The sequence below is a fragment of the Ranitomeya variabilis genome, chromosome 1, assembly GCF_051348905.1.
Source record: "Ranitomeya variabilis isolate aRanVar5 chromosome 1, aRanVar5.hap1, whole genome shotgun sequence".
Lineage (NCBI taxonomy): Eukaryota > Metazoa > Chordata > Amphibia > Anura > Dendrobatidae > Ranitomeya > Ranitomeya variabilis.
In genome coordinates, this window is record NC_135232.1 from 501,501,075 (window position 1) to 501,522,830 (window position 21,756).

The 21,756-nt window shown below is 42.6% G+C and overlaps 1 protein-coding gene across 8 annotated transcripts in view; it reads right to left on the reverse strand.

The window, feature by feature from the left end:
* Window positions 1-21,756, reverse strand: part of GATAD2A (GATA zinc finger domain containing 2A) — a 114,952-nt gene that overhangs the window by 36,452 nt on the left and 56,744 nt on the right. For all 8 annotated transcript variants that reach the window (XM_077252359.1, XM_077252351.1, XM_077252378.1 and 5 more), the window contains exons 2-3: window positions 12,494-12,747; window positions 6,058-6,181 (exon numbers count right to left, since the gene is read on the reverse strand). In XM_077252359.1, the coding sequence (XP_077108474.1) occupies window positions 6,058-6,181; window positions 12,494-12,747 (378 nt within the window). The remainder of the gene's footprint in view (window positions 1-6,057; window positions 6,182-12,493; window positions 12,748-21,756) is intronic.

Here is a 21,756-nt window from a genome sequence, read left to right on the forward strand (position 1 = left end):
GACGCCATGTCACGTTTGGAGAGCCCCTAATGTGCCTAAACATTGAAATCCCCCACAAGTGACACCATTTTGGAACGTAGACATGTGAAAATAAAAAATATTTTTTTTTATCCACAAAAAAGATATTTTAGGCCCCAAATTTTTAATTTTCCCAAGGGTAACAAGAGAAATTGGACAGCAAAAGTTGTTGTCCAATTTGTCTTGAGTATGTCAATACCCCATATGTGGGGGTAAACCACTGTTTGGGCGCATGGCAGAGCTCAGAAGGGAAAGAGCACTGTTTTACTTTTTCAATGCAGAATTGGCCGGAATTGAGATCGGACACCATGTCGCGTTTGGAGAGCCCCTGATGTGCCTAAACAGTGGAAACCCCCCAATTCTAATCCCAACACACCCCTAGTAACACTAATCCCAACCCTAACCCACCCCTAACCCTAATCCCAACCCTAAACCTAATTCCAACCCTAACCCACCCCTAACCCTAATCCCAACCCTAACCACACCCCTAACCCCAACATACCTTTAACCCTAATCTCAACCCTAACCACATGCGTAACCACACCCCTAACCCTAATCCCAGCCTCAACGTAAACCAAACCCTAAGGCAGGGTTCACATTACATTATAGGCAGTCCGTTAGACTGAGTTACACCGCGGCATAACGCGGTGTAACGCAGTTCGATAAAGCTGCCATTAAGCCCTATTTCGGACGCATCGCTGGTGCAAGCCCAAAATGGGCGAACGCTAGCGATGTAGCATCATTGAGTGATGGACCCTGGGACGCGGGCTGCAGCGTTTCCGGGTCAGTCACCGCTAGCGCAGATAGAGCATCTGCTAGCTCTATCTGTGCTAGCGCGATCACATTTCGGCACTTGCATTAACACAGCCCGTTTAACGCATGTGTTGAACGGGCTACTTTAACGCAATGTGAACTTAGCCTAACTTTAGCCCCAAGCCTAACCCTAATGGGAAAACGGAAATAAATACATTTTTTATTTTATTATTTTTCCCTAACTAAGGGGATGATAAAGGGGGGTTTGATTTACTATTAATAGCGGGTTTTTATGTTTGGCAGCTCTCACCCGCTAAAAGACGCTTTATTGCAAAAATTAGTTTTTGCATCACCACATTTTGAGAGCTATAATTTTTCCATATTTTGGCCCATAGTCATGTGAGGTCTTGTTTTTTGCAGGACGAGTTGACTTATTATTGGTACCATTTTCGGGCACATGACATTTTTTGATTGTTTTTTGTTACAATTTTTGGGAGGCAGAATAAACAAAAACCAGCAATTCATGAATTTCTTTTGGGGGGGCATTTATACTATTCATCGTTTGGTAAAATTGATAAGGCAGTACTATTCTTCGAGTCAGATGGAGCTGTATGGCGGCTCGTTTTTGGCGGGACAAGATGACGTTTTTCAGCGGTACCATGTTTATTTATATCTGTCTTTTTGATCATGTTATTCCACTTTTTGTTCAGCGGTATGATAAAGCATTGTTTTTTGCTCCGTTTATTTTTTTTACGGTGTTCACTAAAGGGGTTAACTAATGAGACAGTTTTATAGGACGGGTCGTTACGGTCGCGGGGATGCTAAATGTATACTTTTGTTTTTTTATTTACATAAAGAAATATATTCATTGGAATAATTTTTTTTTTTTTTTTTTTTTTTACTTTGTCCCAGGGTGGGACATCACTGTATAAAGGCAGATCGCTGATCTGACACTTTGCAGAGCACTGTGTCAGATCAGCGATGTGACAGGCAGTGAAGGAGGCTTCTCAGGTCCTGCTCTCAGCAGGCACTGAGAAGCCACCTCCCTGAAGGACGCGGAAGGACCCTGCGGCCATCTTGGATCCGGGGCCTGCAGGGAGGAGACCCTCGGAACAACGCGATCAAATCGCGTTGTTCTGAGGGTCTCAGGTAAGCACGCAGGGAGCCCCCTCCCTGCTTGATGCTTCCCTATGTCACCAGAACACTGCAATCTTGTTTGATCGCAGTGTTCCGGGGGTTAAAGTGCCAGGAGAGGTCTGTGACTGCTCCTGGCATATAGTGTCGGATGTCAGCTGTGATAATCAGCTCACACGCAGCCGCGATCTCCCACCGTGAGCGCAGCTGATCGCATATGATGTACTATCCTGACGATGGTCATACGGGCCGAGGTCACCTCAATGGGATAGTACGTCTGATGTCAGAAAAGGATTAAAATACTCGCTACACCCCTAAATTCCTTGAGGTGTCTAGTTTCCAAAATGGGGTCACACGTGTTTGTGTGGGGGAAAGGGGGGGGGATTCTGCTGCTTTCACATGTCAGGGGCTCTTCAAATGCAACATGACGTCCACAATCTATCCCAGGCAAATAGCGTTCTCTCCTTTCCTAGCCCTGCCATATGCACAAGCAGAAGTTTTTGACCACATATGGGGCATTATCGCGTTCGGAGCAAATTGCGCAACAAATTATGGGGTCAGTTTTCTACTATTATCCATTGCGAAAATTACAAATTTGGGGCCAAAACAATATTTTCGTGAAAAAAAAATGAAAACTTTCAATATGACGACTAACATTACCAAATTCTGGGTAGTACCTGTGGGCTCAAAATTCTCAGTATACCCCTGGATAAAATCTTTGAAGGGTGTAGTTTCCAAAATGGGGTAACTTTTGGGGGAGTTTCACTGTTTAGGCACAAGGGGCTCTCCAAACGTGACATGGCGTCCGCAGACCAATTCATCACAGTCTGCGTGCCAAAACATCATTCCTTCCTTTTTGAACCCCGCCAAGCGCCCAAAAAGTAGTTTTCCTCCACATAAGATATTGGTGTGCTCTGGAGAAATTGCACAACAAATTTTGGGGGCCATTTTCTCCTATTACCATTAATAATAATAATCATTATTTATATAGCGCCAACTTATTCGGCAGGGCTTTACAGCTTAACAGTTTCAAACACAACAGTCATAAGTAACAATGTTAACAATACAATAATTAAAGCACAATAAGATGCCCTTGCTCATGAGAGCTTAAAATCTACAATGAGGTGGGGGAGATACAAAGTACAGGGGTGTATTTACAATGATGGTCCGGCCATCTTCAGGGGGTGTGGGATAGATGGCAGTAGTGAATGGGCCACACACAAACATAAAATGACTGATTAGGGAACGTGATAGGCCGCTCTGAACAAATGTGTTTTGAGGGAGCGCCTAAAACTATGCAAGTTGTGGATGGTCCTAATATCTTGGGGTAGAGCATTCCAGAGGATTGGCGCAGCATGGGAGAAGTCTTGGAGTCGGGAGTGGGAGGTACGGATTAGTGCAGAGGTTAGTCGAAAGTAATTTGCAGAGCGCAGCAGCCGGCTAGGCCGATAGACCGAAATGAGGGAGGAGATGTATGGGGTTGCCGCACTGTGAAGAGCTTTGTGGGTGAGAACAAGTACTTTGAATTAGATTCTATAATGAATGGGCAGCCAGTGTAATGACTGGCGAAGAGCGGACGCGTCCGAGTAACGATTAGCTAGATAGACAACCCTGGCTGCTGTATTAAGGATGGACTGGAGAGGGGAAAGTCGAGTAAGGGGGAGGCTAATTAATAGAGCATTGCAGTAGTCCAGGCAGGAGTGGATCAGGGCGACCGTGAGGGTTTTTGTTGTTTCCATGGTGAGAAAAGGGCGGATTCTAGAGATGTTCTTTAGGTGTAAGCGGCACGAGCGGGCAAGAGATTGTATATGGGATGTGAAGGAGAGATCAGAGTCAAACGTAACACCCAGACAGTGCACCCAGACAGTGCACCTGCTGCCGGGGTGTTATGGTGCCACCCACGGAGAGGGAAACATCAGGTTTAGGGAGGTTAGTAGATGGTGGGAGCAGAAGTTGTTCAGTTTTGGAGAGGTTGAGTTTCAGATAGAGAGCGTATTGTGAAAATTACAAAAATTTGGCGCTAAAAGTACATTTTTGTGTGCAAAATGTGATTTATTTTCACAGCTCTACGTTATAAAATTCTCTGAAGTACCTGGGGAGGTTCAAGGTGCTCACCACACATCTAGATACATGCCTTGAGGGGTCTAGTTTACAAAATAGGGTCACTTGTGGGGGGTTTCCACTGTTTAGAGACATCAGGGGGTCCCCAAACACGACATGCTGTCCACTCTATTCCAGCCATTTTTTGCGTTCAAAAAGTCAAACGGTGCCACTTCCCTTCCAAGCCCTGTGGCCAAATAGTAGTATTTCCCCACATATGGGGTATCGGCATACTTAGGAGAAATTGCACAACAAATTTTAGGCTTTGTTCACACGATCCTTTTTTCGCTGCGGATTTTTCAGGTCCTGATTTGTGAAATCCGCAGTGCAAAACCTGCGGTGGTTTTCACTGCGGTTTTCAGTCCTTTTTCTACTGCGGATCCCACTGCGGGTTTCCAGCTGCTTTCCTATTGGTGCAGGTGGAAAACAGCAGCGGAATCCGCAGAAAGAATTGACATGGTACTTTTTTTCCACAGAAAATCAGCGCGGATTTTCATGCTGAAAAAAGGAACGTGGGAACAGCGGATTTCGTTTTCCATAGGGTAACATTGTACTGTACCCTGCATGGAAAACGTCTGCGGATCCGCAGCTGCAAATCCGCTGCGGATCCGCAGCGAAAACCGCATCGTGTGAACATAGCCTCAGGGTCTACTTTCTCCTGTTACCCTTGTGAAACTAAATTTGGGACGAACGTAAAATTTTTGTGAAAAAAGTTAAAAGTTCATTTTTTTCTTTCCACATTGCTTCAGTTCCTGTTAAGAACCTGTTAATAAACTTCTTCAATGTGGTTTTAAGGCCTTTGAGGTGTGTAGTATTTTAGAATGGTGTCATTTTCGGTTATATAGGCCCTTTAAAGTCACTTCAAATGTAATGTGGTCCCTAAAAAAATGGTTTTGTAAATTTTGTTGAAACTGAGAAATCGCCTGTCGAATTTTAACCCTTCTAACTTGTAAAAAAAAAAATTGGTTTAAGAAAAATGATGCAGATGTAAAGTAGACGTGAGAAATGTTATTAACTATTTTGTGTAACAATTTTTATTCTCTTAAATCAGAAAGTTAAAAGTTTGAAAAATTGAGAAGTTTTGGCCACATTTCCGATATTCACACAAACGGGTCATAGCGAACAAATTTTTACCACGATCATGAAGTACAATATTGTCACCAAAAAAAAAGAAAAAAAAACACTGTCTCTGGATCAGTGGCATCCGATGAAGCATTCCAGAGTAATTACCTCAACGTGATAGTGGTGAGAAATTAAAAATATGGCCTGGTTAAAATTGGCTCGGTCACCAAGGGGTTAAAGGGAACCTGTCAGCAGGATTGTGCACAGTAAGCTACAGACAGTGACAGGTCAGCGCCGTTATACTGATTATAATGATACCTTGGTTGATGAAATCCGTCTTGTCGTTGTTTAATATTTATTTTCCGTTTTGAGTTAATGATATGCTCGTGCTTCGGGGCGGCCTGTGGGGGGTCTTCATGTGGTGCTCTGATTTATTCATAGTGAAGACTGGCACCATATTTTTTTTTTTTTTTTTTTAATATCAGGAAAACCTCAACCACATTAATTACAAACACAGTACACATGCAATTAATTATGCTGCAGCGCAGGAGCCACAAACACAAGCATATAATTAACTCAAAACTGGGAAAAAAAAAATTAAACAACAACCACAAGACTGATTTCATCAACCAAGGTATCATGATAATCAGTATAACGGCACCGACCTGACACTGTCTGTAGGTTACTGTGCACAATCCTGCTGACAGATTCCTTTTAAAAGGGAACTGGTCAGCAAGGAAAAAAAACAAACAAAACACTGTTCACCTGTCTCATAGGGAAATCTATTTGTATACAGGCTAGATCATCTAACACCATATTCAACAGATATCCCTATATGACAGGTGAACAGTGTTTTTGTTCTGACAAGTTCCCTTTAAAATGTCCTCATTAAGTTACAGTGAATTCAGAACAATGATCTCATATCAGAACAATTACATAAGAGCTAAATTATGTTAACTGGAGAATACATATAAAGGGTCATGTTCTTACCAAAAAAGTTTCTGAAGTGGGCTCCTGTGCCCTTGCGAAGCCATTCATCCGTGGACTTGAAGGTTCATTATCAGACAAAACTATAACATCTGGAGAGGGAACCCTCTTTTCTCTCTTCACTTCACTAAGCAAAAGAAAATAACTAAACATTAGTATTTCCACCCAAAAACATTTAAAAATTTAAAGAGGATTCACAATTGCCATTATAACCAGCTATTTCAGGTGTTGAAACCTACTTGCTTTACAGGGTATATAGTGCAAGAGAGCACCAGGGTTTAGGTTTTCAAATTGCTGAACTAAAAGCAAAAACAGATTATACCAGGTATCACGTAGGCTAGGTTCTCATTTATACAGTGCTTTATGACAAGCACTATGTGTCAAGGTCTCCTTCTAAAGCACAGTCTACCATGCTTCTGTGTCCACCTAAATAAAGGCTGACCCTGCCACTACTGGAAAGGAGGCCAAAGCGTAAAATGTGACTACATATGCGCAATTATCCAGAATGTCTGCCAGGGTTTCATGTTATTATAACCATTATAATCAGCTCTATTCTATTTATTTTTATAGGGTTATGTTAGAAAGTGATCAAAAATGGTCATGTACCCAAAATGGTATCAATAAAAAAGTCAGCCCATCCCGCAAAAAAACAAGCCATCACATGACTCTGTGGGCCGAAATATGGAAAAATTATAGCTCTCAAAATATGGTGATGCCAAAACTAGTTTTCCCAATAAAAAGTCTTTTAGTGCGTGACAGCAGCCAAACATAATAAAGCGCTATAAATCCGGTATCACTGTAATCGACCTGAAGAATAAAGTCACCTAATCACTTGTATTGCACGAGGAACTGCGTAAAAAATAAATAAAACCAATTCTTCACATGCTGTTGATTTTTTCGTTCTGGCTTCCAAAGATCGCAGTAAGCCTTTGCACACATTTTTCCTGCACTCCACGCTTATACCGGGGTTTCCATGTAAATCTCTGAAATACGTGATTCAGACAGAACCTCCGTTGTAAGATTCCCTATAATCAGGCAGATTGAGGCACGGTGGATGCCGTCTGACCTATGATCCGGCAGTGTGCATCTTTTTAGGATTGCATAAAAGTGCCATCGGCCACAGTTTTCTGCACTTCTGAAAAGAAGGACAACACTGAACAGAGGCCAGACGGAGTACAGAGTGACTCTACTGCCTTATTATAGTGAATGGATCCCTCGGGGATTTCATCTGTCACGTCACTTGGAGATTTAGATGGAAACCCCGATGTAAGTGCTCAGCGTAGAGCGTCAGATAAATGTGATCATAAAGGTTATGTAAAATGTTACCAATAAAAGATTCAACTCAATCCACAAAAAAAAAACCAAAAAACAAGCCCTCATTCAGGTCCAACATCTGTTAACGGAAATATAGGGGCTTCCACATTACTGGTAGCACAAAGGCTCTGGGAAAGCAAAATGGCTCCTCACCCCCCCCCCCCCCCCCCCAAATGAAATTCAGCAAATTCTACACTCCCAAATTCAAATGCCCCCTCCCTTCTGAGCCCCAGTCTGCCTAAACCACATTTAGCGTCCACATGTTTGGCATTTCTGTAGTGATGAGAGCCCGCCTAATAATCTTTATTTTTTATATAGCGCTAACATATTCCATAGCGCTTTACAGTTTGCACACATTATCATCGCTGTCACCAATGGGGCTCACAATCTAAGTTTCCCATCAGTATGTCTTTGGAATGTGGGAGGAAACGGAGAACCTGGAGGAAACCCACGCAAACACGGGGAGAACATACAAACTCCTTGCAGATGTTGTCCAGGGTGGGACTTGAACCCAGGACTCCGATGCTGCAAGGCTGCTGTGCTAACCACTGAGCCACCGTGCCGCCTAATTTACAGGTCCGTGTCTACAGAAGCATGAGCTGGGCATAATGTGCTGGTCACTACAGCACACTGGTCCCTACAACGTACTAGTCACTACAATGGCAGATTGCAATTTTCACTCAGCAACATCCACTGCTGCTTGTTTCTGGAAAACACCCATTGATTCAAAATCATCACTACACTTGTAGAAATGTTCCCAAAGGTTTATAATTTCTAAAATGGGGTCACTTGAGGGGGGATTCGGCTTTTCTAGCACTTCGGGGCTCTGTATATGGAGTCTGCAAACTGTTTTAGGAAAATCTGCGCTACAGGATCCCTCCCGAGTCTCTCTGTATGGCTAAGTTGTACTGCACAGCCATATAAGGGGTATTTCTACATTCAGCTGAAATTGTAAGAAATTATGGTGCCATTTTTACAGTTTTCCCAGTATGAAAATGTAAAATTTGGGGCCAACACATTTTTGGTTGAAAAAATGTAAATTATTTTTTCTTCACTGCCCAATGATATAAAATTCTGTGACACACCTGTGGTATCCATATAATCACTGCACCCCTAGATGAATTCTTTGAGAGGTTTAGTTTGTAAATCGAGGTCACTTATGGGGGTGGAGGGGGGTTCTGTTTTGGCACCTCATGGGCTCTGCCAATATGACATGGCACCTTCAAACCAGTGCAACAAAATCTGCACTGTAATATCGCGCTACTTCCCTTCTGAGCTTTGCACTGTGCCTCAAAAGTAGTTTCCGACCACATATGGGTTATCTGTGAACTCAGGAAAAATTGCACAACAATTTTTAGAGTTAATTTTTTAGTTACCCTTGTGAAAATACAAAATTTGGAGCTGAAAGATTTTTGCGGGAAAATTAAGATATTTTTTTTTTCCACGGTTCTACGTTATAAACTTCTGTGAAGCACCTGGGGGTTCAATACACATCTAGATAGGTTCCCAAAGAGGTCTAGTTTCCAAAATGGTGTCACTTGTTGGGATTTCCACTGTTTAGGCACATCAGGGGCTCTCCAAACATGACATGGCGTACGTCAATTATGCTAGCAAATTTTACATTCAAAAAGTGAAACGGCACTCCCCCACATATGGGGTATTGACATGCTAAGGAGAAAATTGCACAACAAATTGTATGGTCCATTTTCTCCTGTTACCCTTGCGACAGTAAAAAAAAAATAGTTCTAAAGGAAAATTTTTGTGAAAGAAGTAAATGTTTATTTTTTCTTTACACAATCCAAAAATTCCTGTGAAGCACCTGAAGGGTTAATAAACTTCTTGAATGTGGTTTTGAGTACCTTGAGGGGTGCAGTTTTAAGAAAGGTGTCACGTTGGGGTTTTTTCTGTCATATAGAACCCTCAAAGTCACTTCAAATGTGAGGTGGTCCCTAAAAAAATGATATTGCAAATTTTGTTGTAAAAATGAGAATTCACTGGTCAACTTTGAACACTTATAACTTCCTAACAAAAGAAAAAATATATCTTTTAAAAATTGTGCTGATGAAAAGTAGACATGTGGGAAATGTTATTACCTTTTGTGCGATATGACTCTCTGATTTAAGGGCATAAAAGATAAAAGTTTGAAAATTGCAAAATTTTCGCTAAATTTGTTTTTGTTTTTTTTCCCACAAATAAATGCAAGTCAAGTCAAAGAAATGTCACCACTATAATGAAGTACAATATTTCACGAGAAAACAATCTCAGAATCACTGGGATCCATAATAAAGTGACAATGGTCAGAAATGGAAAAATTGGCCCAGTCAGGAAGGTGAAAACAGGCTTTGGGGCGAAGGGGTTAACTGATGCAGTTATTTAGTAAGGGCCCTTTCACTTTTTTTTTTTTCGTTAAGTGTGCTGTTGAATGTGACTTTTCTCATGTCTTTAGTAGGCACACAGATTTTATCCATGTACTGCAAATATATTTCCCGTTTTCAAAGGCAGGAGCAGATAAGACATTTCAGATGAGAAGAAGAGATGCAACAAGAATTGTGAAAATGGACACCGACTAAAAATGGGTCCAGCAAACTAGGGAGAAAAAAAAAAAAAAATTGACAATGATGTGTCAGCCTTTACTCAGGTGCTGGCTATGTAATGTAGCTTGTGAGCCCACTCAATATAGTGATAGCTAAGGGGTTAAATCACATCTAATACTCTACAGATGTATGGCATATCTTCCGGTCTGGCCAAAGGTAGCATGCTGCATGTGGAAAAAAAGAAAAAAAAAAACTGGCCAAAACTATGTAAAAAACTGTTAATTCATGTAAACAAGCATGCATAAAGTAGCTGAAGACCAGCTGAAAGAAAAAGAAAAATTGCTTGAGTGATATTCGTTACAGCTGCCACTAGATGGCAGTAAAACCTATATACATGCAATGGATGCCATCCTATTTCCCCAAGCTAACTCCACCCAAAAACGCATGAATATCACTAGTATCTTATGCTTGGCATATCTGTGTTTCTACTTTTCAGTAAATTTATTACATTTGTGGCACACAGCTTTGGCTACAACACATAAGCAGCATGTAGTAGAACCGAGCTGAGTTTTGTTTTTACGATTTATTATGGGGCAAGGGTTTCTGTGTAAAATCAGGAGCCAAGGAAAGTATCACTTAATTGAAACTTAAATGAAGTCTCAAAGCATTTGCATCTGAGCCTTAAGATTTTTTACCACTTTTGGGATATTAAAATTGTCTTTTTCCTATTTCACGTCAGGGATATTGGCTTGCGAGCAGGGCCCTCACTCCTCTTGGTATCTGTATTGAACTGTGGTTATTGTTATGCTGTAATGTCTATTGTCTGTACAAATCCCCTTTATAATTGTATAGCGCTGCGGAATATGTTGGCGCTATAGAAATAAAATTATTATTAGGGTGCCCAATATGTTAACTGACCCCTCAACCAAGGACCTTCTCTTTAACCCCCAGCCCATCCTTGTGTATGGGGGAGTTGGGAGAAACTCTGCCAAACATGTTCAGCCAACAGTTCTCATGTGTGGCTAGTTTCAGCCCTCTCCTATCTACCTCAGTTATCACAGTGCCTCCTAATTGCCAACTAAGTAAGGTCCATTTCACTTTTAAATAGTTCCAAAAAGCCTAACTTGCCCAGTCATAACTAAACCTCCTCAACCTACCCAACAGACACAGCAAGATATAGCAAAATACTATAGATGTTAAAGAGGTAGTCTGGCCTGAAATCAAGTCACATGCAGAAAAAAAAACTCCTTCTTGGGGCTCTCTTACAAGAGCTTATACATCGGATGAACGCTATTTGATGGTTCAATCAGATAGCACTTGGACCAATGTTATTCAATGGGGCACTGCTAATGTCAGATTTTTTTTTTTTTTTTATCACCGACAATAAACAACAAAATTAAAAAAAATAGCAGCACGCTGCAGTTTTCCCCACAAATCGGATGCCACTCATCCATTCAAGTCTGAGTGCATGGAAATAATCAGACTGAACTCTGATAACATCTTAGTTTAGGCAGGTTCACAGAATGGTGAAGATAGAGACATGTTACTCCATCTTCTATCCGTGTGCTCCATTTCGCTCATCAGAGAGAATCGGATTACGCTAAGCTGACACGGATCAAACTCTAATCAGAATTTGATGAGTGTCATTTACAAAATTGATCCAATTTTCTTGGAAGACAACCTACGGTCGCGTGAGCGAACCCTCAAGATGAGAATTGAGAGAAGCCAGGTGAGACTAGTCCGTATCACCCATTTACACGGGAAATACTTGGAAATCATGACAGTGAGCGCATCACACACCATCATGATTCGGAGGTCTGCAGTCAGATTTTCCAGGCAGAAATTAAGGGTCTTCGGTCTCTAAGAATCAGTTAGGCTATGTGCACATGTTGCAGATTAGGCTTAGGAATTTCTGGTGCGGATTCTGCCTCTCCTGGCAGAAAACGCACCTGCGGATTTGTCGCGTTTTTTGTGCGATTCCGCAGCGTTTGTGCGTTTTTGCTGCGGTTTTCTTGCGGATTTGCTGCGGTTTTCTATACTGGAGTGGGTACAAAAACGCTGCAGATTCACAAAAAAGTAGTGACATGATACTTCTTTTAAACCGCAGCGTTTCCGCAGCGGATTTTCCGCACCATCTGCACAGCATTTTTTTTTTCTCATTGATTTACATTGTACTGTAAATCAATTGCGGATCTGCAGCGTTTCTGCACCTCAAAAAACGCTGCGGATCCGCAGAGAATCTGCAACGTGTGCACATACCCTTACACTGCTCCAGGAGCCAATTCTTACATTTTACTGGCTAAACAACCTGAGCTTCCATTGACATAACATACATTGTGCCCTCCTTTCCTATAAAGGCTGCCATAATGGATACGAATATTAACACCGATCCAGAACAGAGCACAAAACAAGGAGGTGAAGATGCTCTCTGCCATGTTCTGGCATCCAGCTGGTAATTTGCACTGTAGGGCAGCCATATTGATACATAGGCCAAACCTACCTTTATGCATATGCCTTAGTGACATACAAGACAAAATGGCAAAAAGAATATACAAATGGCTGAATACACTGATGTGCCAAATTTAACTCACTTCTTTGATGTGCTCATATCCATTGGCTCTTCGCCCGTCGGTACCTCCAATTTGATAGTGGCCTTCACCTCCCCAGTTTTCAGAAGTTCAGGCATCTTGCCAGACCCAGATTCTGCTTTCATCACAAGATCCCCATCCAACAGTCCTTTCTCCAGTTTTAACTTCTTGTTGTCGACGTCATTCTGTGTCACCTCTCTCTCCAGCGCCCTCTTTTGACTTCGTGTCCGGCATGCTTCATCCGCCATATCGTTGGACTGAAACAGGAAAATCAACAAGATTCTGTAAGTGTCAACATTGTTATGCAATTGCAGTCAAATTGACTAATCAAGCAGGTCCAAGTACATCAAATCAACTGATTCCAAGTATTTGCAAAACTGCCCCAGAAAATTACAGCTCAACTGTAAAAGTATACAAAACATCCGGCCCATATGAGCAAGAGGTGACCTGAGGCACCAGGTGAGTGTTATGATCTACACTAAAAGTGTGTGCTGGGGAAGGCAGACACCAAGGACGACAAGCATGAGTTCGATAATAAGTGCTCATCCTTGCCAGAGGTAGGAACCAACAATTATCTTACAGTTCACATATTGTGTACAACGCTGGACTCCACACTTATCATTGCAAATTCTAGAGTTGGATTTAATATACTTGTGAGAAGGTGATGACAAACCCCAGGTGGCATTTCCTTGTGACATCAAGTCCCCACGTGACTTCTTTAATTTTCCCAGGATGCTGCTGGAGACACAAAAGCACTTTCTGGAAAACCGCCCTGAACTGGTTCCAGACAACGAGAGCTGCGAGTGGCGTTAACCCCTTGCAGTGACACAGACATTCACCTCACCATTGCTCCCCCACCCCCTTCAAGCCTGCTGCTTCTGGCATTCCTGTACTGTCAAAAACAGCATCATTCTTAAAGTGAGAGAATACCACATTGACCAGTTGGATCCTTTCATTAACCATGTTAATGAGCCATGACAAAATAGGAACTGCAGAGTATAACCATTATTGTGTGTGCCAATCACCAGCTCACTGGCAGCAGTGGTGCAGCAGGCACCATGTAACAAATGCTGACAGACTGAGGTGTGGAGCTCAACTCTCCGGTCAAGTTCACTAGCATGGCCTTGTGGCCTCTAGAGCTCATTATCCAGGGACATGGGGGATCATATTTGTTATAGAAATGAGCGAGCCTTCTATAAGCAGACCGGTCCAGGAGGAACATTCAGTTTTGCTTTAGTAAAAGAGTAAGGGGGTTCTCCAATTAAATACATTTTGTGTAATAATAATATTTCCGGTCGGTGAGTGAGAACACAGGCAGCATCCATGTATATAGGGAGTGGAACACATATCCCAGGCAGTTTGCTACACAACATTCCCTAGACTGGATTCCATAGTATCGGCTGAGAGCAGGACTAGGGGAGTACATGTACACAGGAATGTGATCCTTCATGGACAGCAAACTTGCATCTAAAAAGGGTGAGGAAACTAAACTATTTTTAATGGCTAGAAAGTTATAAACTTCATTTATAGCGCAATCTATTTATACACCAAAAAACCTCTTAGGTTACAGTAAACATTAAAATGAATGCATTAAAATGGAACCTGTCATCTGATTCATGCTGCCCAAGCCATGGAGTGAATGGATCTACAAAACTATATTCTTTCTGAAGAGCTGGAGCGCTTCAGAGAAACATCCCAGGCTACAATTGTGCAGCCAGGCTGACTCATGCAGCCCACAGTTTGGCCAGCATGAATAAGGTGACTACTCCCCAAGTAAGAAACTTTTTTTTTTTTTGGAGAAGTTTTTCCTATTCAGGGAGTAGTGTTAAGGTATGTTCCCACTGTCATTAAACGCTGCAGGTTGGATGCTGCGTACACCCACAGCAGCCACATGTTACAGCACAGTGGATGGGATTTCTAGAAATCCCATGTCCACTATCCATGCACCGGCAGCCACGGCTTTCCTGCGCAGACGGATATGCGGGCGCATCTTTTCAGACCGCAGCATGTCTATCTTGCGGAGACACTCAGTCTCCGCAAGATAAATATAACCGTCCAATGTATTGGACGTGGTGATTCCGCACTGTTCAATGAACACATGCAGAATCACCTGCGTTCAAAAGCTGGCAGCACTTTGGACAGGGCGGACATGTGCTGGGTCCAAAGCGCTGCCTAATACTGACCATGAGAACATACCCCTTAATGATGTTTCAGAATAGTTTGCTTTCTGAAGAGTTCTTGGAGAAGATTCATTCAGGATACGATTCAAAGATGTGACATGAGCTCTTTTTCCACCAAGCGTTTTCTAAAACCTCTTCAGAGAAAAAAAGAATCCACAAAAAGCTTCTCACATGAACAAAATGGAAAGCTATTTCAACTCCACTCTAAAGGAAATCTAAAGCTTTGTAGCAATTTCTGAGGATTTTGGAGAAACTCTGGCCTTGACTTATCAAAGTGATTACACCAGAATTCTGTTGGAAAAAAAAATTGCTTTGAAAAGTCACAATGTTTGTGCATGGTGAAGTTGGGCAAAAATGTAGCAACTCTTAGCCATTTCAGTTCCACCAAAATGAGTGGAGCTGGACTGGGAGAGGGGATGTGCCACAGCTCATCTAATTCATGACAAGCTGTGGTATGGCCTCCCTGACTGGAGTAAGTGTAGAGTAAGAGGTGCACACCTCTTTTTCAGATGTGCCCAATTCATTTAAAGGCTTGATCCTCTTAATGAATCAGGCACTTCTGGGGTCCAATACGGTCGCTTCCTCATCAATTCAATACTGGTGTGAACTACACTGATCTTGAGGAGTTGGGGCCTCAGTGTAAGCATACCCATAAAAAGAAGAAGAAAAAAGACCCTTGTAGAGCAGAATCTCACATTTTTGACAGGCACAGGTCCCCCACCTCATGTTGCAGGTACAGTGAATGGAGAAGGTCTAGGATGGGACTAAACAGCTTAGTTTGCAACTGTCAACAGCAACACAAAATTCCACTAAATTGTATGACACAATAGTGCTTTAGTTTATACTATGACAAAGTCTTTGTTCCACATTCGTCTTCAGGGCTGTACATGTAGCACCAGAGTTCTATGGGGCCAAAATTGTTGGTCATTTTACTGCATATCAAACAGATTTTGCACTGCGCCTTGAACCATGTGTTTCAATACTGCAAACCATAATGTGAAATTGTATATGGTCTGGGGAGCGCTAGAAATCCTGAACAAAGCAATGTACTTCCTCATCTAAATGTACACTTCACAGCACTGAATGGGTTACCAAGAGGCTACTGACCTGAACAACCTGCCCTTAATTCCTCATATTCACCTTGACTAAGTGTCAATAGCAGTAACATTAAGATCTGGGCTAAACAAGTGTACCCAGCTTTCCTTGACTCCTGAACAGAAATCAAGTAAAAAAAAAAAAAGTCAACACTGAGCGAAAAACTTCATCTGTCAGAAGAATAGGACAAATAATCTATAAATCTATTTTGCAGCATAAATTGGTGGCACTGTACAAACTATCCATGTGATACCACAGCTAAGCACTTTTGCCATCTTCCCTATTAGGAGTGTCAAGATAGCTTTTTATTGTATGAAAATGTAATTGTTATCCCTTCTGGTTTGTATTTTTCATAAAACCCCAAACATGCAACAAAAGATGCAGAAAAATAATAGTGACGATGCAGACAGCAGGAGAAAGGAAACCCACACATACACACATTGGGAAGTAAGAGGAATTTGCAGTGTGAAGCCAGCAGTGGGAGCAGCGAGACGAAGAGGGACGCAGCAACACAGCAGCTCTTGAGAATCGGCCAGCTTACAGCTGTCTGCCTGAGCACAATGGGTTAAGCTCTGCCATTTTGGTGTCATTCACTGATATGTCCATTAACGGTGTTACAGAGTAAAATGGAAGTCATTAACCCTTCGCCTCCAGCAATCAGCCTGAGAAGGAAGTAAAGTGTCCAACTGCAAAAGTTACTGCATTTCTCTTACACGAAGGAAAGCCTCTTAACGCATGTAAAGGTTTCACGAAGGAGGGGGAGAAAAAAGGCTTGATTGAGATTGTAAGGTCATAGCCGCAGCTCATGCTGTACTAGAGTAATCATTAAACGCACTACCGGAGGAGAATCCCTATTCTGCACAGGGAAAAATGCACCTCACACACAACATAAGGCAAGAGGTTCCCACCGAATTCACAAAGCACATTATCACAGCACTGCATGAGATGGGACAGATCTGAGGAGCAAAGAAGGTACTAGGTAGGGAGCCGATTTTACAAAATTCCTCACTTATTCACATCAGGCAGATTTGTTGGTCTGAACGGGACTTGAAGAAATCCACATCCAAGCTGTACCATAACCTTACTCACATGACATCTACACCAAATCTGCAGGGTGTAAATTTACTGTTATGGTACCTAGAAACATTAAAAGAGTGGCAGACAAATGATGCAAAAACAGTGTTCCATCTCTAGCAGCAATGGACTGCCAGATAGGAAGGATCAGACAGTGCAGTTTTTCCCATGATACCATTGGTGGTGGCTAATTAGGGTCTGGTAAGCACCTGCCTATTACAGCAGAGAACAGCACTAGATCCAGTCCCTACAGTTTAACCCCTTAGACACTATGGGCCTGTAGTGACCATCACATCTAAGTGAATGGATGAGCAGGGAACACCACCCCCTTGGTCACAGAGTTACCAAAGATTTCGGCGGCTTTGGCAATGGCTTTTTGGACGCACTGTGGCCAGTAACGCTCGTGATTTAGCTACAAGGCACATTGCCACTCATCACTTATTGATAAGCTGGTGGGGCTTAGAAGGAGGGGGCAAGCCCAACAAATTTAATTTTAATTTAGTCCAGAAATAGGTGTAAACTTTAGCACAAAGCTACGGTTTGCTTTTATGGGACATGGCCATAGATACAACACATTGTCGTACTCTACCTCCGTAGGCTTTTGATTGGGACAGGTATAAGATTAAGTACATAGCACGCTTGCAAACAAAAAAAGCGCACAGAATTTTACTGCAAATTCCAGAGATTTGGGGCACATTGTTAGTACAGGTAAAACAAGTAAAATAAATGTTTCCACTGTTAAACCCTTTAAGGGTAATGGAATATTTCATTTTACTCACCTTCTTCCAAGGGGTAATAACTACTTTTCCTTCAAGATTTAAGAGTGTTTTTTTGTGGGTCAAGCTGTAGCTTTACAAATTCCAAGTGGAATGAAATGGGGAATAATAAAAATGCAGTAACCCTATTTATATTATGGCTTTCACTGTCAGGAAAAGGGATTCGGAAACCCGATTGTCCAGGTCACTGATTTTATTAAAACTAGACCCATAACCTTTTTTTTGTGTGGTAAGCTGGCAAAAAAAAAAAAAAAACACCACACAACAATTTAGGCGACAACAGAAAAATCATTAAATAAACCCACAGCAAATATGGCATTTTGAGATTGTGTTTTTTCCCTACCTTCACACTCCGGCTCAAGCCCTTCCATACATGCGGACCCCTTCCCAGGAAGTAAATTCACGTTTTAATGCGGGACAGTATAAAATAAACACATGTAAAAAAACATGAGACAAAGCAGACTACAAAACTGCAGCAATCAGCCAGTGCATACATTGCAGCTTTACCACAAATTGCCATGTACAGGATCTAAAGAGACGCACATTGTTTTATGGACTTTACCTGTACTTGTGGCATAACAACCTCAAATCATGGAAAAAATGTGTGTGGGTCTCTGAGGTACCACTTTTTTTTTTTTTTTAAAGGAGAAACACCATTGTCAACTCAATACTTAAGTGTTGGCCTTGAGCACTTTATTATGCCCTGTTTCAAGGGATATGTGGGAGGAAACCCATACTGTATTTTTGGAGATACTGTTTTATGGCAGCATGGTAAGAAACTGGATAAATTAAATATATATAATATTCATTATGTAAAATAGGGGGCAGGTCAGTGAGGGATCAGTGACCTGTCAGAAGCCATAGATGAATGTGTAACGTGAGGCAGTGACTGGCGTTACATGTGAGGGTTGCTGTGTGTTCCCCAGGATGTGCATGGGGGCGTATTGTGGCCATGGGAGTGTATTGCAGAAACAGGCGAAACTTTAGTCTGCACTACAACCACAACAGGTGTTAGTGTGAAGGTACCTTAAACGACTTTGCAACGATAACGATAGCGATCCGTGATGTTGCAGCGTCCTGGATAGCGATATCGTTGTGTTTGACACGCAGCAGCGATCTGGATCCTGCTGTGATATCACTGGTCGTTGCTGAAAGTTCAGAACTTTATTTGGTCGTCAGATCGGCGTGTATCGTTGTGTTTGACAGCAAAAGCAACGATGCCAGCAATGTTTTACAATGGTAACCAGGGTAAATATCGGGTTACTAAGCGCAGGGCCACGCTTAGTAACCCGATATTTACCCTGGTTACCATTGTAAAAGTAAAAAAAAAAAAAAAAAAAAAAAAAAAAACAGTACATACTCACCTTCTGCTGTCTGTCACACGTCCCCCGCCGTCCGCTTCCCGCACCGACTGAGTGCCGGCCGTAAAGTAAAAGCAGAGCACAGCGGTGACGTCACCGCTGTGCTGTGCTTTACGGCCGGCACTCACAGTCAGTGCGGGAAGCAGACGGCAAGGGACGTGTGACAGACACCGGAATGTGAGTATGTACTGTTTGTTTTTTTACTTTTACAATGGTAACCAGGGTAAACATCGGGTTACTAAGCGCGGCCCTGCGATTAGTAACCCGATGTTTACCCTGGTTACCCAGGGACCTCGGCATCGTTGGTCGCTGGAGAGCTGTCTGTGTGACAGCTCCCCAGCGACCACACAACGACTTACCAACGATCACGGCCAGGTCGTATCGCTGGTCGTGATCGTTGGTAAATCGTTTAGTGTGAAGGTACCTTTAGTCCTGGACAAGCTATTTTTCCTGGGCAGATTTAAGAAAACCTGCGCTGGGCTTTGTGTTTTGAATCGAACTACAGGATGGTAGTCATGCAGTCAGTTTCATTCCTGGCCGGGTTTTTAATCTGGCTGAAGGTCACAGATTCATGTTAAAAACCCTGCAGTATAGGGTTTGGGTGTGTCAGGTTTAGTGTCAGTCTGGTGTTTGGAGAAGTACAGAGCAGAAGGTTCTGCAGAGCTCCACCTGTGTGGGGCAACACAAGCAAGCAGAGCCAAGCAGCTGGTAGGCCTGGCACCCACAGCGTACACATCGGTGCAGTCACCCACGGCAACAGGTTTCAGGAGGTGGACTGGCGTGTTTAGTGACTAATCTGGAGGATATGGTTCCCGGCTGCGATTTGGAGGATCTCATGTACTGTGTAATGTGATATCATGTACTGTGTAATGCTGTGAGTAGAACATTAACACGGCGGTGCAGTCGCCTACGGCAAACGATCAGAGGTGGACTGGAGTGTTTAGTGACTGTAATCCAGAGGATATGTGCCAGGCTGCAACCGGAGGATATCGTGTGATGTGTTTTTTTTTTTTAGTTGAACATTAAAAGAGACATTTTGCTTTGAACTTTGCTGCGTCACTGGCACGGAGTGCTACCACTGCACTACAGTAAGCAGAGCACCACATGAAGACCCCCCCCCCCCCCCCCCCAACAGGCCACCCTGAAGCAAGAGGGTATCATTAACTCAAAACTGAAAATAAAGATTAAACAACCACAAGACGGATTTCATCAACCAACATTTTATTCAGTATAACAGCGCCAACCTGACACTGTCTGCAGGTTACTGTGTACAATCATGCTGACAGGTTGCCTTAAAGAAAATAAATATTAGATAGATCGAGAGTGAGTGAATGCGTGCACCTGCACACACACACACACACACACACACACACACACACACACACACACTTTAGGCCTCGTTCACACTTCCGTTGTTGCCGGTGTGTCATAGTGCAGTGAAATGACGCGTAGATGGACGTTGTGAAAAACAGAGGAAAACGTGTGTCACATCCAGTATTATGACGGATGGATGCGTAGACATAGTTCCTGGGGCTTTTCCCCGGGTTGGAATATGCTTCCAGGCATGCTCAGATGTAAAAACTGCATCCGTCACTGGATTCCTGAATTTCCCAGTGTGCGCAGGATCCAGTGTCCATAGGCTCCCATTCTGTGGAACGACGTATGCTGCAGAAGCCGTCGGGGAACGTTTTTCCACTGCAGACAAAAAACGTTTCATGGAACGTTTTTTGGAAAAGGGGGGCCGTCAAATTCCGCAGGATCCAGTGCACGACGGACAAAACGTGTGGCCATCCGTCGCGATACGTCACTAATACAAGTCTATGAGAAAATGCAGGATCCGGTTTTCTCAAAAAACAACGTATCTGGACGGGACTACAAAGACGGAAGTGTGAAAGAGGCCTTAGGCTACTTTCACACTAGCGTCGGCCCGATGTACCGAAGCACGTTGTGAAATAAATGCACAACGGGGGCAGCGGATGCAGTTTTTCAAAGCATCCGCTGCCCCATTGTAATGTCCGGGGGGAGGGGGCGGAGTTTCGGCCGCGCATGCGGTCGAAAATGGCGGACGCGACGCACAAAAAAAAAGTTACATGGAACTTTTTTTGTGCCGATGGTCTGCCAAAACACGATGCATCCGTCGCACGACGGATGCGATGTGTGGCCATACATCGCAATGCGTCGCCAATGCAAGTCTATGGAGAAAAAACGCATCCTGCGGGCAACTTTGCAGGATGTGTTTTTTTTCTCCAAAACGACGCATTGCGACGTATGTCACACGACGCTAGTGTGAAAGTAGCCTTAACCTTCAGTGCCAAATCTGATCTGTGAAAATATTTAAAGATTATTTAACCCATAGACAGAAGTTAAAAAAATAAATAAAACATCAAAAAGCCAAATTTAGTGGTTGTCACACAGATCCATTGCCTGAATTACAGGTCTCGCTCGTTAGCTGTAGGGAAAAGAAAAAAATATAATTTAAGCTATACATGTTTTTGTCATAATTTAAACTGACTTGAAGAATTAAGTTGGCAGGTTATTTTTACTGAAACACTGAACGCACTAAAAGAAAAACCTCAAAATACAAGGGCAGAATTGCTTTTGCTTTTTATTATTATTTTGAGGAGATGGAAGGGGTCACAATTTCATTGTACTTGAATTTTTCGGTGTCATATGACTAAGTCAGTACAAAAAGAAAAATTAAGGTACTAGGAAAATGAGGAAAATAAGAAAAACACAAAAACAAAAATTGGTCAATAATTGATAAAGGGGGGTTCTCTAGA